This window comes from Hibiscus syriacus, unplaced genomic scaffold, assembly GCF_006381635.1.
Source record: "Hibiscus syriacus cultivar Baekdansim isolate YM2019G1 unplaced genomic scaffold, ASM638163v2 tig00111467_pilon, whole genome shotgun sequence".
Taxonomy (NCBI): Eukaryota; Viridiplantae; Streptophyta; class Magnoliopsida; order Malvales; family Malvaceae; genus Hibiscus; species Hibiscus syriacus.
The window spans coordinates 615,473-631,756 of NW_024063100.1; the positions used below are offsets into that span (position 1 = coordinate 615,473).

Here is a 16,284-nt window from a genome sequence, read left to right on the forward strand (position 1 = left end):
CTGCATAACTACCTATACACGTCAGCAATGTCTTTATCATTCAAAATTCTCTCTACTTTTTCTTTCTCCCCGAGAAAAGACTGAACATTCACTCTGGCTTTAAACACTTCAAACTGAGTTGTAGCCAGAGGTTTTTTGAAACCATCAGCAACTTGATGGCTACCTGGCACATAATTCACCACCACTTGTTTCAATGCAACCTTCTCACGAACAAAGTGAACATCAAGCTCTACATGCTTACTCTTTGCATGATAGACATGATTAGCTGTCATGGCAACAGCACTGCTGTTATCACACCAAACAATTGGTACTTTCTGCCTTGCAACACCCAAATCAGACAAAAGACCACTCACCCATGGTGTTTCAGTAGTAACGTCAGCAACACTCCTGTACTCAGCCTCTATAGTGGATCTAGAAACTGACTTTTGCTTCTTAAAATTCCACATAACTAGATTATCACCTACAAACACACAATTACCAGAAATAGACTTGCGATCATCAGTGTTTGCAGCCCAATCAGCATCAGCAAATGCTATAACATTGAATCCTGCCACTGCAGGTGCTATGACCAAACCATGATTAATCGTCCCTACCAAGTTCTTCAAGATCCTTTTAATAGCAACAAGATGTTCTTGCCTTGGAGCATGCATTTACTGAGCAACCTTATTAACGCTAAATGCAATGTCTGGACGAGTATGACATGCATATAATAATGCACCTACAATACTTCGATACTTTGTGCATTCTGAAGTAACAATCATGCACCTTGATTCAACTTAGCGGATATAATCATAGGTGTAGAGGTAGAATTGGCAGTACTCATCGTAGTCTTCATTAATAGCTCTAAAATAAACTTATGTTGGCTAAGAATCAATGAACTTCCATAACGCTTAACTTCTATGCCCAAAAAATAATATGGATCACCAAGGTCTGTTAAGGCAAACTCACTCCCAAGCAACCTCACTACTTCCTCAATCTACACTTTGGAATCCCCAGTCAACACTATGTCATCAACATATACAAGTATATAAACACACTGACCATCTGCCCAACGAACAAACAAGGATGTGTTTGCTGAAGATTCTTTAAAACCAATTCTAACTAGAAAACTTTTAAGTTTGTCATGCCAGTTTTGAGGGGATTGACGTAAACCATACAACACCTTCTGTAACTTACGCACCAAAGGACTACCATCAGCAGCTACTTGTTCGAACCCATGTGGTTGTTGCATGAAAACCTCATCATGAATATCACCATGCAAAAATGAATTATTCATGTACACCTGTCGCAGTTGTCAACCATTCGTTACAGCCAATGAAAGAACAACATTCAATGTTGCAAAGTTAACAAAAGTCCTAAATGTCTCACGAAAATCATTTCCCGGCACTTACGAGAACCCTTTAGCTACCAATCTAGCTTTATATCTGTTGATCGAGCCATCAGGGTTCTTTTTCAACTTAAAAAGCCATTTACATCCAACCACTGACCGCCCTTCAGGAAGCTTCAAAAGAATCCATGTACCATTCTTTCGTAAAGCTTCAAATTCTACGTGCACTGCAACTCTCCAATGAGAAGGCTGAAGTGCCTCATATACATTCACAGGTTCCATATCATCATAGCTAGCCAAATACAACTTAGGCTTAAATATACAACATTTACTTCTTGTCATCATCAAATGTCAACTCAACAACATTCGTCACTACCACCCCATGTAGCAGTGATTTGTACTGGAGGAGCAACATTGTGAAAGAAATCAGACACAGCCACAGGCTGCACTCGACCCACTAGATCATCATCCTCAGCTGCATTGACGGAAGTTGCACCACCTTGTTCTTGTTGAACTGCAGCTCCTAGAGAAGTATCACCCATATCTATAGTGGTCTGACCCATATCACCCGAACCTCCATCAACACTATATGTATTTACATCAACTATCTCTTATTGAATTTTTGCTTTCAGATGAGCAACACCCTCAACCAAAGTGGCCTGGTCCATTTCACCAGTATAACAAATCTCTTGTACTACACATGTCCTACCGGTTTGAAACTGTCGCATACGGTTATAAGTTTAATTGTTGTAGATTTCTGTTTACAAGGCACAGTAGCCTTACTTGAACTAAAAATCCCTACAAATGGAAAAGCAAACTCATCAAAAATTACATATCTAGAAACATATTTCTTGTCATTGGTTGCTAGGCACATATATCCTTTGTGTTGAGGGTTGTAACCTAAAAAGGTACATAGTTGAGACCGAAAATCATGTTTGTGCTGCTGAAACATTCTCAAGTGAGGAAAACACTTGCACTCAAAGACCTTCATGAACTCATACTCTAGTTTCTTCCCCCACAACTTCTTGTGAGGTGATAGTCCATTCAAGACCCTGGTAGGAAGTCTATTAACGAGAAACACTATAGTAACAGTCGCATAATACCAATAACGTAAAGGCATAGCATCCTGAGCTAGCAATACCAAGCAAGTTCAATGATGTGTCGATGATTCCTTTCTACTACACTATTCTGCTCAGACATGTGAGGGCAAAGCAACATTGTCAACAAAACAGACGAGAGGTTGCGATACTCCCCACCCCAATCACTTTGCACAGCCTTTATAGACAATAAAACTGAGTAGAAACCATATGCAGAAACAACTTAAATGTATTCACTGTCTGTGACTTGGCTTTCAAAAAATAAACCCAAGTATGCCTCGATTAGGCATCAACAAATGACAAATAATAGTAAAATCCATTAGAAGCTACATAAGATAGCCCCCATATATCAGTATAAACGAGTTGAAAGGGTTCAGTATAGACAAAATTAGAGTGGAAGAAAGGCAGTTTATGGTTTTTACCAATGCAACAAGCCTCACAAATTTTATTTACATCTTTAGTAATACGTACATCAAGAATTTGACATACAGTAGCAACTGTATCATATGTTGCATGACATAGCCTTCTATGCCAAATATTGTAAACATCATTAGCCACAACAGAATTTACACAGGTTTTTTTTACAAACACTTGAAGTAGTATTATTAGGAAACACATAAAGTCCTTCTTGCATACGTCCTTGAAAAAGCATCTCTCTAGTAACAACATCATGAACATAGCAACCTTAAGCATGGAACTCAAATATCACGTTGATGTCCCTAGCAAACTTGGATACAGAAAGTAAATTCTGAGTTATACCAGGCACATGAAGCAAATCATTGACTAACAACATTCTAGAAGAAAACTGCATGGTCGTATTACCAACCAAATCAACAGCTAATGAAACACCATCACCCACAACCAGCTTACCTGGACCACTACGACCAGTACAGTGGGTTATAATATCAGCATCAGGAGTGACATGATGCACATCACTAGAGTCAACAACCCATTGATCCTACTCAGACATTGAAGAATCTGCACCAGTCGAAGCATGAAGTCGAGAACCCTTCGAACAACACATGCAACTGCACTTATCATATGCAGTTGTGTTGGCTTGAGTAGATTCTTCAACATATCACGACTGAAGGCCACTAGCAATCTGGAAATCTTCATCATAGCAATGCCAACAGCGATCAACTAAGTGCCAAGCTTGCCACACAATTGACACTGAATACATGGCCGGCCACTTCCTCGACCTGCTCAACCACCAGACCTGCCACCTTACCAAGCAGTTGACATACGATATTTATCATAGTTTGAATATGAACATTTAGAGAAGTCACCAGGACCAGATCCATGAGTAAGGTGAGTTGTAGCCACTACAATTTCTTCTTGAGCAGCAAACCCAGTAATCTGTGTTTCTACATCTATAAGCATGGTGCATACCTTATCCAAAGGCAACATGTCATCACTTGATGTAATAACAGCCATAAAAGGCTGACACTCACGCAGTAAACCCTTCAAAATACTAGTAATATGCCCTACCAGAGGAATCAAACTTCTACATGAAGCCAAGGCATCACAAACTTCTTTAACCTTGGCAATGTACACACGCATAATATCTTCTCCCTTCTTGAGAAACTGAAGTTTATAACGCAAGCTCATCACCGAGGTCGAAGATCGAGTGGCAAAGTATTGCAACACCATAGCCCAGATAGATGTTGTTGTCTCAGCACTAACAAATTGAGACAAAAGATGTGGACTAATAGTAGAAAGTAACCACGACGCCAACTGTAACATCCCAAGAATCAAGTTAGGGACCAAATTGTAAGATTTTGAAACTTTGTGTGTAATTTAGAAAAAGTTGGAAAAGTTCAAGGAATTAAGTGGTAATTTTCCCAAAAAAGAATTTTATTCCATAAATAGATTTAATGAGTGATCAAATTATAAATTTGTAAAGTTTGGTGACCAAAATATAAACTTTGAAAAGTTTAGGGACTAAAAATGGTAATTTTAAAAAGTTACAAATTGGTCACGAAAATAAGAAAATAAATATATTATTTTCATATTTTTAAAATGTTGAAAAATAATATTTAATGGTTTAATTCCATGTTTAATTTGGACTGTTGGATTAAAGTGACAAAATTGTAAGTTTTCGAAATTTCAAGGGCAAAATGGAAAAATATTTTGTTCATCTTTGACTTTGGAAGATGATAAGGTTGTTGTGGCTTGGTATTAATGTAATTATCAAGTTCATTAAGGGTAAGTTAGTATAGATATTTTGATTTAAAGGGTAAAGTGTTAATTTAACATTTAATGAATTTTTTATTCATTATTAATTATGAAAGAAGAAGAAATATCATATGAATTTCTTCATCTTCCAGTAGCAAAGACGTGAGTTCTCCCAAAGGTAAGAAAACATTTTGTTTTCAATTTTTGAGCCAATTCTTTTGGAATTCGAGTTATGTCGTGAAATAGGAAAGTGATCTACGCGAAAAATGTTGTCATTTGGTACCAATATTTCTTTCTGATTTTGTTGGATTTCAAAGATCTCAAATGTAAGAGTTATTCATGAAATTGATGATAAATCTTGATGATTTAGAGATTTTAGATTCATTTTCAAGCTTGATTAATGGTTAAAACATGTTCAATCTTTCTAGAAATTATTCTTTGAAAATTCAGACATGATGTATTTGAGTGAGAAAAATTATGGAAAAATTATATAAGGTCTGGAAATTATGTAGGAAGTATTCTACAAGTCTTATAAAATTTAGGGACCATTCTATAATTTTTTAAAGTTAGGGGACCAATTCAATATTTTTAGAAAAGTTGTAAATGGTTGTATAATTGTCTAATAGTTAATGTACTATGCTAGAAATTGTTGTTTTGGGATTGAAATGAGCATTTAGATGGGAAATATGACCATTTTGGAAGTTTGAAAAGATTGGTGATTTAAGTGTAACATTCACATAGTTGGGGTGCTTAAATATAATTGTACCTTTATAAAAGTACTAGGTTGGTAATAATTTCAGTATTGGAATTTTTGGTATTTAAAATTTAAGAGATAAAATGACGAATGGTCATTTTTTGTAAATTGGAAAAGTTGGTGCCAATATTAAAAGAAATTATTAAGTGTTAAGTATTTTGATAGAAAATGAGTTTCAAGTATATTATGGATTTTTTTTTTTGGGATATTTTTGTGTTAGTACAATACTAACATATATATATATATATCGTTATGAAATTATGAAATGTGCAGATTGTGATTGATTTCTGACTAAGACAAGTCAAGTATAAAAGGATTGTTGTGGATTATAGTGAGGAACATCTTTTGGATATATAAAGTGTCAAGGTGAGTGCAAATTTAATTGTATTTATGTTATCGAACAAACATTGGCTTGTGATGAGCTAGTGACAGAGTTACTATGGTAAGAAATGACTCCTAAAATGTTATTTGATTTATGATTGATGTGACTCTTATATATGCATGAGTACATGAAAATGGGTATATGTATCCTATGTTATTATATGTGACATGATCTACATGAATACATGTATAAGTTTATATGTTATTCTATGTGCTATGTGATGAATATATGAACAAGATATGACATACTTGTTTACATGAACACATGAGAAATGATATAAGCTATATGATACGATCTATGTGATTACATACACATGTGATATATGTTACATGAAATGAACCTATGTGATATGGGTTATATGACAATATTGTTATACAAGGATCTATGAGATCATATAAGTATGTTACACAATGATCTATTAGATCATACGAGAATGATACAAGTGATGTGAACAGAAATAAATGGTGAAGCCCATAGTATGTGATATGAGAGCTTAGAGTATAATTGGCATGCCAATAGTCGAGGGTTCTATGTGGTTCTTCGGGATATATATATGTAATCCTTTGGAACATACATGCGATTCTTCGGGACACATAGTTGGTCATTTGGAATATATATGTGATTCTTAAGGAGTGGTCCTCTGGACATACAAGAAGTCCTTCGGGACATAAAAGAGTACAGAGTTCTATATGGTCCTTCGGGATATATATGTAATCCTTTGGAACATATATGTGGTTCTTCGGGTCACATATTTGATCCTTTGAAATATATATGTGATTCTTAAGGAGTGGTCCTTCGGGACATATACGAGATTGTAATACCCGTAACCCGTATATTTATACATATACAGATTACGGATGTCACTCGTATTTCTAAAAACCATTTTACGATTCGAAAGCAATTTAAAATTTATTTTCTTAAAATATTAAATGATATTATAAAATTATCATATCATAAAAATTACGTTTCGTTGTAACCAATTTAATTCAAAATATTTTTAATTATGAATAGTGAATAGTACCCGAATAGTGAACAGTGAACAGTAACTTCCGAAAATTTACATATAAATTCATAAAAATTCACCTTTCATCACTATAAAAATTTCCAAAATTAATTAAACAAATAAATTGAACATTTTCAAATTACATGCCACTATCTAAAATCAAATTTCACAATAGGATGTCTTACTGATATTGAAATATACCTCTCGATGCTTGATGTCATTCTGAACTCTTTATTCTTATTCTTTGCTTTTTACCTACGCGTGAAAAATCATCACACGCTAAGTATAAACTTAGTGAGGCAATTAAAACATTTAACAGTGCAATACAATTCATGCATCATTATCAATGTCAAAAATTGAGTTTCCATAAAATCATTTTACCATGATCAAAATAATATAAAATCCCTTACCATTTATCCCATAAGCTCGTAAGCTTATTTTACCCATATACTTGCCATTATTCCAAAAAGCTCATAAGCTTATTTGTATGCTTACCATTTATTAAGCAATAAACCATAAACCATAGCCTATAGCCCAATATACAACCCTGAGGACCCTGGGTATTCGAGTAATATTTGCACCGTAGTGCTACACATAAGGTCGTGCCCACCATATACACCGAAGTGTATTACACATAAGGCCGTGCCCACCATATACACCGAAGTGTATTACACATAAGGTCGTACCCACCATATACACCGAAGTGTATTACACATAAGGTCGTGTCCACCATATACACCGAAGTGTATTATAAACCTGCAGCTGCTATACTCTATGGCATGCCAACTATACCCTGTCTCTCAATGACTTACTTGGGCATATAGTCTATTTTATTCGATCCATCCATGGCAAAGTATATTATCAAATTTAACATTGGGCAGTTCATACCCGAAAACATTCATGGTAAAATATCACATTTTTCATTCATGATCAATGCATTTTAATTTCATACTCTGACATCTCAATGTCAATTTATAAAAATAATATAAAATCATGCCGATATAAACAAGGTCGACTTATCGCAAGTCTTCCTTATGATGTATAGAACATCCATGTATAATTTCATGCATGTATTGCACTCACCTTGACACTTTATGTCTTTCAAAATATATGAGCCTCACTATTGTCCACAATATACCCTTTTTATACTTGACTTGCTTCAACTGCAAATCAACCATGATCTGTATAAATCACAAATTTATAACAATACATATGTTAGTATTGTACTACATAACCATATCCCAAAATAATTCCATAGCATACTTCAAACTCATTTCCACCAAATAATTCAGTACTTATTAATTCCTTTAACATTGGAACCCACTTTTCCAATTTACTCAAAATGGTCCTTCACCATTTTACCACTTAAATTCTTAATACCAATAATTCCAACATTGAAATTATTTTCATTCAAATGCTTTTACAAAAGCATAAATACATTTGCGTATCCCAACTATGCAATTGTTGTACTTAAATCACCAATCATTTCAATCTTCCCAAAATAATCAATTTCACATTTAACACTCATTTCAATTCTCAAACAACAATTCCAGCATAGTACATCAATTATATAACACTTACACAATAACCCATCAATTTCCCAGAATTCAGACAACTCGTACTACCTTTAAAGAATCATTAAACTGTATTGATACACACACTGGAATTTAATTCCGTTTTTTTCATTGAAAACTAGACTCGAATACGAATCTATCCATATAAATAAAGCATTCTAATTCATTCTATACAATTTATGGTGAATTTTCAAAGTTCACCAACAGAATCTGTTTTGTTACAGAATTCTGCTGTCCGACTTTTCTGAACTTTCCTCAGTTAACAATTCATATCTATTTGTATACAACTTGAAATTGATCCCGTTTCTTTTAAACGAAACTAGATTCATATGTGAACACAATATATAAAAATAACCTCCAAATTATTTTTATATATTTTCTGGTGAATTTTAGAACCTACTGTAATTCCCAAAATCTACACTGTTTTTCTTTAACCTCATCGTTATGTTCTTCATCAATTCTTACAACCTCAAAATCATCAATAATCATCATCAAGTTAACAACCATAGTATAAACCCAAATTTCCAGATTTGGGGATATTTGAATCAAGCAAGATTATCATGCAATATTGATATCAAATGATAGCGTTTTTCGCAAATAATCATTTTCTATTTTTATCATACTCATAATCCTAAAGAAATTGCTTGAAAAAATGAGTTGAAGATTTCTCACCCTTTGAAGAAACCCACGTCTGGTTTGAAGAAGAAGAAAGCAAATTTAGATGACATTTTGAGTGCATTTCATCTTAATTAACATAATATCTCACTTTAAATGAATATAAAATTCATTTAATTGGGATAAGACCAAATCACCCTTAATGAATCTCCAAAATCACCATAAACCATCTGATATTACAAAGTCAAATATAATTTAATTTGACTTTGACCTACGAAAATGCCCTAAAATTTTCAAAACTTGCGTTTTAGTCACTAAATTCCACTGTTTCGGTTAAATCTGAAAATTTGCACATTTCCAGACCAACTTTCTCTGATCTAAAATATTACAATAATATTTCCAACCATTTTATAACATCCTTCAAATTTTTATAACATTCCAATTCGATTCGAAATTCCGATTCCTTATCGGCTTTAACCCTTTCTAATTTTTCTTTACTAAAATTCCAAATCCATAAATGTGATTTCCATAAAAACTCTAATCTCAAGAGTAAACCATATATTTATGGAATAAAAATCTTTTTAGGAAATTTATCACTTAATTCCCTAAACTTTCCCAAGTTTTAACTTTGACCATCAAACTTTCAAAATTTACATTTTGGTAATTATCTAAATTTTTGGGGTATTACAATTCTCCCCTCCTTAAGAAAATTCGTCCTCAAATTTTAAACTTTCTATGAAAACCATAACTTCTCTTTTATGAGGATTTCACTTTCTATTATAGATTCATAACCCTAGTTTAGGGTTGTACGAACTAGTAAAACATAATCTCGTCTCATACAAAAACCTCCTTTTGTCAACTTCTTGAATTTCAATTTTTTTTCCCTCTTTACTTTGAGAATTTTGTAAAGATCATGCACATCATTATATTTTGAACTTGTTTAATCAAATTCTTCAATCTGATTTAAAAATATCTACATATTTTCATATCATCCTCTCTATCCCAAGTAACGTCCTCTACATTATGATTTTTCTGAATCACTTTAACTAGAGAAATCATCTTGTTACGTAGTTCTTTGATTTCTCGAGCTAATATTCGAACTGGTTCTTCTTTATAAGTCAAATCCGTTTGTATCTTAATTTCCTCTGATGAAATAACATATGAAATATCCAATCGATACTCTCTAAGCATCAACACATGAAAAATATTGTATACTTTGTCCAACTCTGGTTCCCAATTACCTCCAGAGTTAATGTTAACTGATAATCCAACAGTCCAACTCTTTTTAATATCTCATAAATTCCAATGAATCTTAGACTTAGTTTTTTTTTTCTTTGCATTTTAGGCGCAACATCTTTTTCCAAGGTGATACTTTAAGAAAAACTTTATCACCTTCATGAAAATTCAATCTTTTTTTTTTCAATTCAAGTATACATAAGACTTTTGTCGATCCAATATCATTTTGAGATTATCTTTACTTTATCTTCAACTTAATTCAATAAATCTGAGCGAACAAGATTATGATCTTTTAACTCGAACCCATTCATTGGTGTTTGGTATTTTCTCCCATATAAAACTTCACACGGAGTTATCTTGATGCTTAATTTAATAATGTCATTGTAGAAAAATTCTACTAAAAATAATTACTTTTATTTTCCCATGATTCCTTAGAATCAATCACACATGCTCTCAGCATATCTTTTAATATCTGAATAGAACTTTCTGACTTACCATCCGTCTGTGGATAAAATTCGTACTGAAATTCAATCAAGTACCCAAAACTTTATGCAAATATTTCCAAAGTCTTAAAGTGAACTTTGGATCTCTGTTGGATATAATGGATACTTGTATTCCTTGTAATCGATCTATCTCCTTGATATACAACTCTGTATATTTATCCAATGCATAGTCCATTCACATCGGAATAAAATGTGCCGATTTAATTAACCAGTCACTATTACCCAAATGGAATCCTTTTTATTTGATGTCCAAGGTAACCCTGTAACCAAATCCATAATGACTCTTTACTATTTTCCACTCTGGAATAGAAATCAGTTTCAACAATTTCGAAAGCACTTGATTCTCAGATTTTACTTGTTGACATGCCAAATATGTAGCAACAAACTCAATAATATTTCTTTTCATACGTGGCCACCAAAATGACTCTTTACATCCTGATACATTTTTCCCACCTGAAAGCATAGTCAATGAACTATAATTTGTTTCAAAAAGAATATATTTCTTCAATTCCTCATTATGAGATGTATCACTATACACCACATACTTTTTGTTTAATTCCAGTTGTACCAACACTGGTGCTTTTGTTAAAATATTCTTTAAAACTGTAAAACTCTCTTGACATTTCTCAGTCTAAGCAAATGAAACATCCTTTCTCAAGAGCATGATAAAAGGAGGAGAAGCAACCATCGAAAAGTTTTTCACAAACCTTCGATAATAACCAAGAAGAGCAACTTCTGATAGCCAAAACTCACACTTTGACATTTTGGCATAAAACCTTTTTACTCTTAATTATCTCGAGCACAATACAATATGAACATCATGCTCTATCTTCGTATTCGAGTATACTCGAATGTCATCAATACAACCACCTCAAATTAATCCAAGTAAAATTGAAATACTTGATTCATCAAGTCTATGAATGCTACCTGAGCCTTTTTCAAACCAAACGGCTTTACTACGAACTCGTAGTGTCTATACTGTTTCTTGAAAACTATCTTTGGAACATCTTCCTCTTTAATCTTTAACTGGTGATATCCCATTCGAATATCAATTTTAGAAACATTATTGCTCCTTTTAAGCTGATAAAACAAGTCATCAATCCTCAAAGTAGGATATTTGTTTCTGATAGTTACTTTGTTTAACTATCAATAATCTTTTCAATAATCTATGCATAGTTGCATATATCCATTTTTTTATAACCAATACCTGTTTACCCCAAGGTATAAAATATTCAGTCTAATGCATCCTTCATCTATCAATTCTTGCATTAGTTCTTTATTCTCTTAGTTCAATCGAAATCATTCGATATGAACCCATAGATACAAGATTAATGTCTTGATAACCATCAATATTGAATTCTACCTCTCAATCTGGAGGTAACCCATAATAATAAATCTAAAAAGACTTGTGGAAATTCCCAAGTTATGGAAATATCATTTGATCTTACTTCAGATACTTGAGTATCTATTACTTTAGCTAGAAAAGCTATGCATCCTTTTTACATCATCTTAATCGTAACCATTGTTGATATCACTTATTGATGATTTCACTTTTTCATCAATCATTAAAATTTTTAATTTCTCTGCATTTTTTTTCACTTCTTGCAACCATTAACCCAACCTTATTACAGAGACCACCAACTTATGATCAAAATGGTCTAAAACTCGTTAATGATAATCCCATCAGATTCATCAATAACATAAGCTTCTGAATCTTTATCAGACATTTACTATTGGTCCTTCTAACCCTTGTGTCATGACCGTGACCATGACCATGACCCATAGGTCTTCCACAATAATATCACTCAATATCAAGTAGAATTGAATATCTCTACTTTGGAATTCCTTATTTCATATTAAGGAAATATGTATAACTTATCCAGATCCATAGGAATTATTCTTGAACATTTACAACATTTTCCATCTCAAATGAAAATTTCATTGCTCACATCATTCAATAAGAAAACTTGATAAATTTGTAGCAATAACTTCATAGCAATTAATGCTAAAATCACACTAGTAAACAAATTTACTCCTTTTCTTATCATTACGAACTTGACACTTTTAAATTTCTTGAGAATCCATCTCAATCTAAACAATAATTCATTGTAGCATGGAAAGTTAGACAATCCATTTTCACTTATTTACCTTCACAAGGTAACTCTATCCAATTTTATGGACTTGATATCCATTTTCAAACCAACTCATAACCATTTGATTTACTAATAATTCAACTTTCTTTAAACATTTAGCGGAAATCATATTACCGCTTATGTATTTCCTCTTGCTCAAATCAACAATGCTTTTAACTATTTATTGCCTAGCTTAAATATTTCTCACTTATTTAAGCTTACCTGGAGAACCTCAGAATCATCACTAGATTCAGAAATCTCCTCTGGATCCTCATCCGATTCGACTTTTATTTAAGCTTATTGTTCATGCTACAGTAACTTCCGAAAATTTACATATAAATTCATAAAAATTCACCTTTCATCACTATAAAAATTTCCAAAATTAATTAAACAAATAAATTGAACATTTTCAAATTACATGCCACTATCTAAAATCAAATTTCACAATAGGATGTCTTACTGATATTGAAATATACCTCTCGATGCTTGATGTCATTCTGAACTCTTTATTCTTATTCTTTGCTTTTTACCTACGCGTGAAAAATCATCACACGCTAAGTATAAACTTAGTGAGGCAATTAAAACATTTAACAGTGCAATACAATTCATGCATCATTTTCAATGTCAAAAATTGAGTTTCCATAAAATCATTTTACCATGATCAAAATAATATAAAATCCCTTACCAATTATCCCATAAGCTCGTAAGCTTATTTTACCCATATACTTGCCATTATTCTAAAAGCTCATAAGCTTATTTGTATGCTTACCATTTATTAAGCAATAAACCATAAACCATAGCCTATAGCCCAATATACAACCCTGAGGACCCTGGGTATTCGAGTAATATTTGCACCGTAGTGCTACACATAAGGTCGTGCCCACCATATACACCGAAGTGTATTACACATAAGGTCGTGCCCACCATATACACCGAAGTGTATTATAAACCTGCAGCTGCTATACTCTATGGCATGCCAACTATACCCTGTCCCTCAATGACTTACTTGGGCATAAAGTCTATTTATTCGATCCATCCATGGCAAAGTATATTATCAAATTTAACATTGGGCAGTTCATACCCGAAAACATTCATGGTAAAATATCACATTTTCATTCATTATCAATGCATTTTAATTTCATACTCTGACATCTCAATGTCAATTTATAAAAATAATATAAAATCATGTCGATATAAACAAGGTCGACTTATCGCAAGCCTTCCTTATGATGTATAGAACATCCATGTATAATTTCATGCATGTATTGCACTCACCTTGACACTTTATGTCTTTCAAAATATATGAGCCTCACTAATGTCCACAGTATACCCTTTTTATACTTGACTTGCTTCAATTGCAAATCAACCATGATCTGTATAAATCACAAATTTATAACAATACATATGTTAGTAGTGTACTAACATAACCATATCCCAAAATAATTCCATAGCATACTTCAAACTCATTTCCACCAATAATTCAGTGCTTATTAATTCCTTTAACATTGGAACCCACTTTCCAATTTACTCAAAATGGTCCTTCACCATTTTACCACTTAAATTCTTAATACCAATAATTCCAACATTGAAATTATTTCCATTCAATGCTTTTACAAAAGCATAAATACATTTGCGTATCCCAACTATGCAATTGTTGTACTTAAATCACCAATCATTTCAATCTTCCCAAAATAATCAATTTCACATTTAACACTCATTTCAATTCTCAAACAACAATTCCAGCATAGTACATCAATTATATAACACTTACACAATAACCCATCAATTTCCCAGAATTCAGACAACTCGTACTACCTTTAAAGAATCATTAAACTGTATTGATACACACACTGGAATTTAATTCCGTTTTTTCCATTGAAAACTAGAATCGAATACGAATCTATCCATATAAATAAATCATTCTAATTCATTCTATACAATTTATGGTGAATTTTCAAAGTTCACCAACAGAATCTGTTTTGTTACAGAATTCTGCTGTCCGACTTTTCTGACCTTTCCTCAGTTAACAATTCATATCTATTTGTATACAACTTGAAATTAATCCCCGTTTCTTTTAAACGAAACTAGATTCATATGTGAACACAATATATAAAAATAACCTCCAAATTATATTTATATATTTTCTGGTGAATTTTCGAACCTACTGTAATTCCCAAAATCTACACTGTTTTTCTTTAACCTCATCCTTATGTTCTTCATCAATTCTTACAACCTCAAAATCATCAATAATCATCATCAAGTTAACAACCATAGTATAAACCCAAATTTCCAGATTTGGGGATATTTGAATCAAGCAAGATTATCATGCAATATTGATATCAAATGATAGCGTTTTTCGCAAATAACCATTTTCTATTTTTATCATACTCATAATCCTAAAGAAATTGCTTGAAAAAATGAGTTGAAGATTTCTCACCCTTTGAAGAAACCCACGTCTGGTTTGAAGAAGAAGAAAGCAAATTTAGATGACATTTTGAGTGCATTTCATCTTAATTAACATAATATCTCACTTTAAATGAATATAAAATTCATTTAATTGGGATAAGACCAAATCACCCTTAATGAATCTCCAAAATCACCATAAACCATCTGATATTACAAAGTCAAATATAATTTAATTTGACTTTGACCTACGAAAATGCCCTAAATTTTCAAAACTTGCGTTTTAGTCACTAAATTCCACTGTTTCGGTTAAATCTGAAAATTTGCACATTTCCAGACCAACTTTCTCTGATCTAAAATATTACAATAATATTTCCAACCATTTTATAACATCCTTCAAATTTTTATAACATTCCAATTCAATTCGAAACTCCGATTCCTTATCGGCTTTAACCCTTTCTAATTTTTCTTTACTAAAATTCCAAATCCATAAATGTGATTTCCATAAAACTCTAATCTCAAGAGTAAACCATATATTTATGGAATAAAATCTTTTAGGAAATTTATCACTTATTCCCTAAACTTTTCCCAAGTTTTAACTTTGACCATCAAACTTTCAAAATTTACATTTTGGTCATTATCTAAATTTTTGGGGTATTACAGAGATCCTTCGGGATAATTTTACATGCCCCTAGTGGGACCTTATATGAGCTGTGGTGACAGCATATGTGCACAACTTCAATTCACTCACATATCTTTAGTTCTCAAAAGTATACATGGGCTAATATATTGACTATTAAAGATATAACATAAATACACTGTATATAACGTATATGCTTTGTTATATGAAATATATTACAAGATTTATATGTGATACTGTGTATATTGATGAGTGAAATGTATTACATGATAATGATATTGATGTTGATAATGATAATGATAGAGATCATGATAATGATATTGATGTTGATTATGATGACATATGTGCATGTATGCATTTTGTTATATGAAATGTTTTATGGTTTCTATTATATGTTTTTTATGCCTCAATAAGTCTAAGACTTAGCGTGTGATTGTTTCACA

The 16,284-nt window shown here is 32.4% G+C and overlaps 1 protein-coding gene across 1 annotated transcript; it reads right to left on the reverse strand.

The window, feature by feature from the left end:
- Nucleotides 1–757: 757 nt before the first annotated feature.
- LOC120163628 lies at nucleotides 758–4,074 on the reverse strand. The gene is made up of 9 exons (XM_039173516.1): nucleotides 3,653–4,074; nucleotides 3,134–3,359; nucleotides 2,469–2,602; nucleotides 2,240–2,379; nucleotides 2,037–2,125; nucleotides 1,729–1,935; nucleotides 1,409–1,639; nucleotides 1,181–1,282; nucleotides 758–976 (listed from the first exon to the last, which is right to left on the reverse strand). Exons 1-9 carry the CDS (start codon nucleotides 4,072–4,074, stop codon nucleotides 758–760), a joined length of 1,770 nt encoding a protein of 589 aa, XP_039029447.1.
- Nucleotides 4,075–16,284: the final 12,210 nt, after the last annotated feature.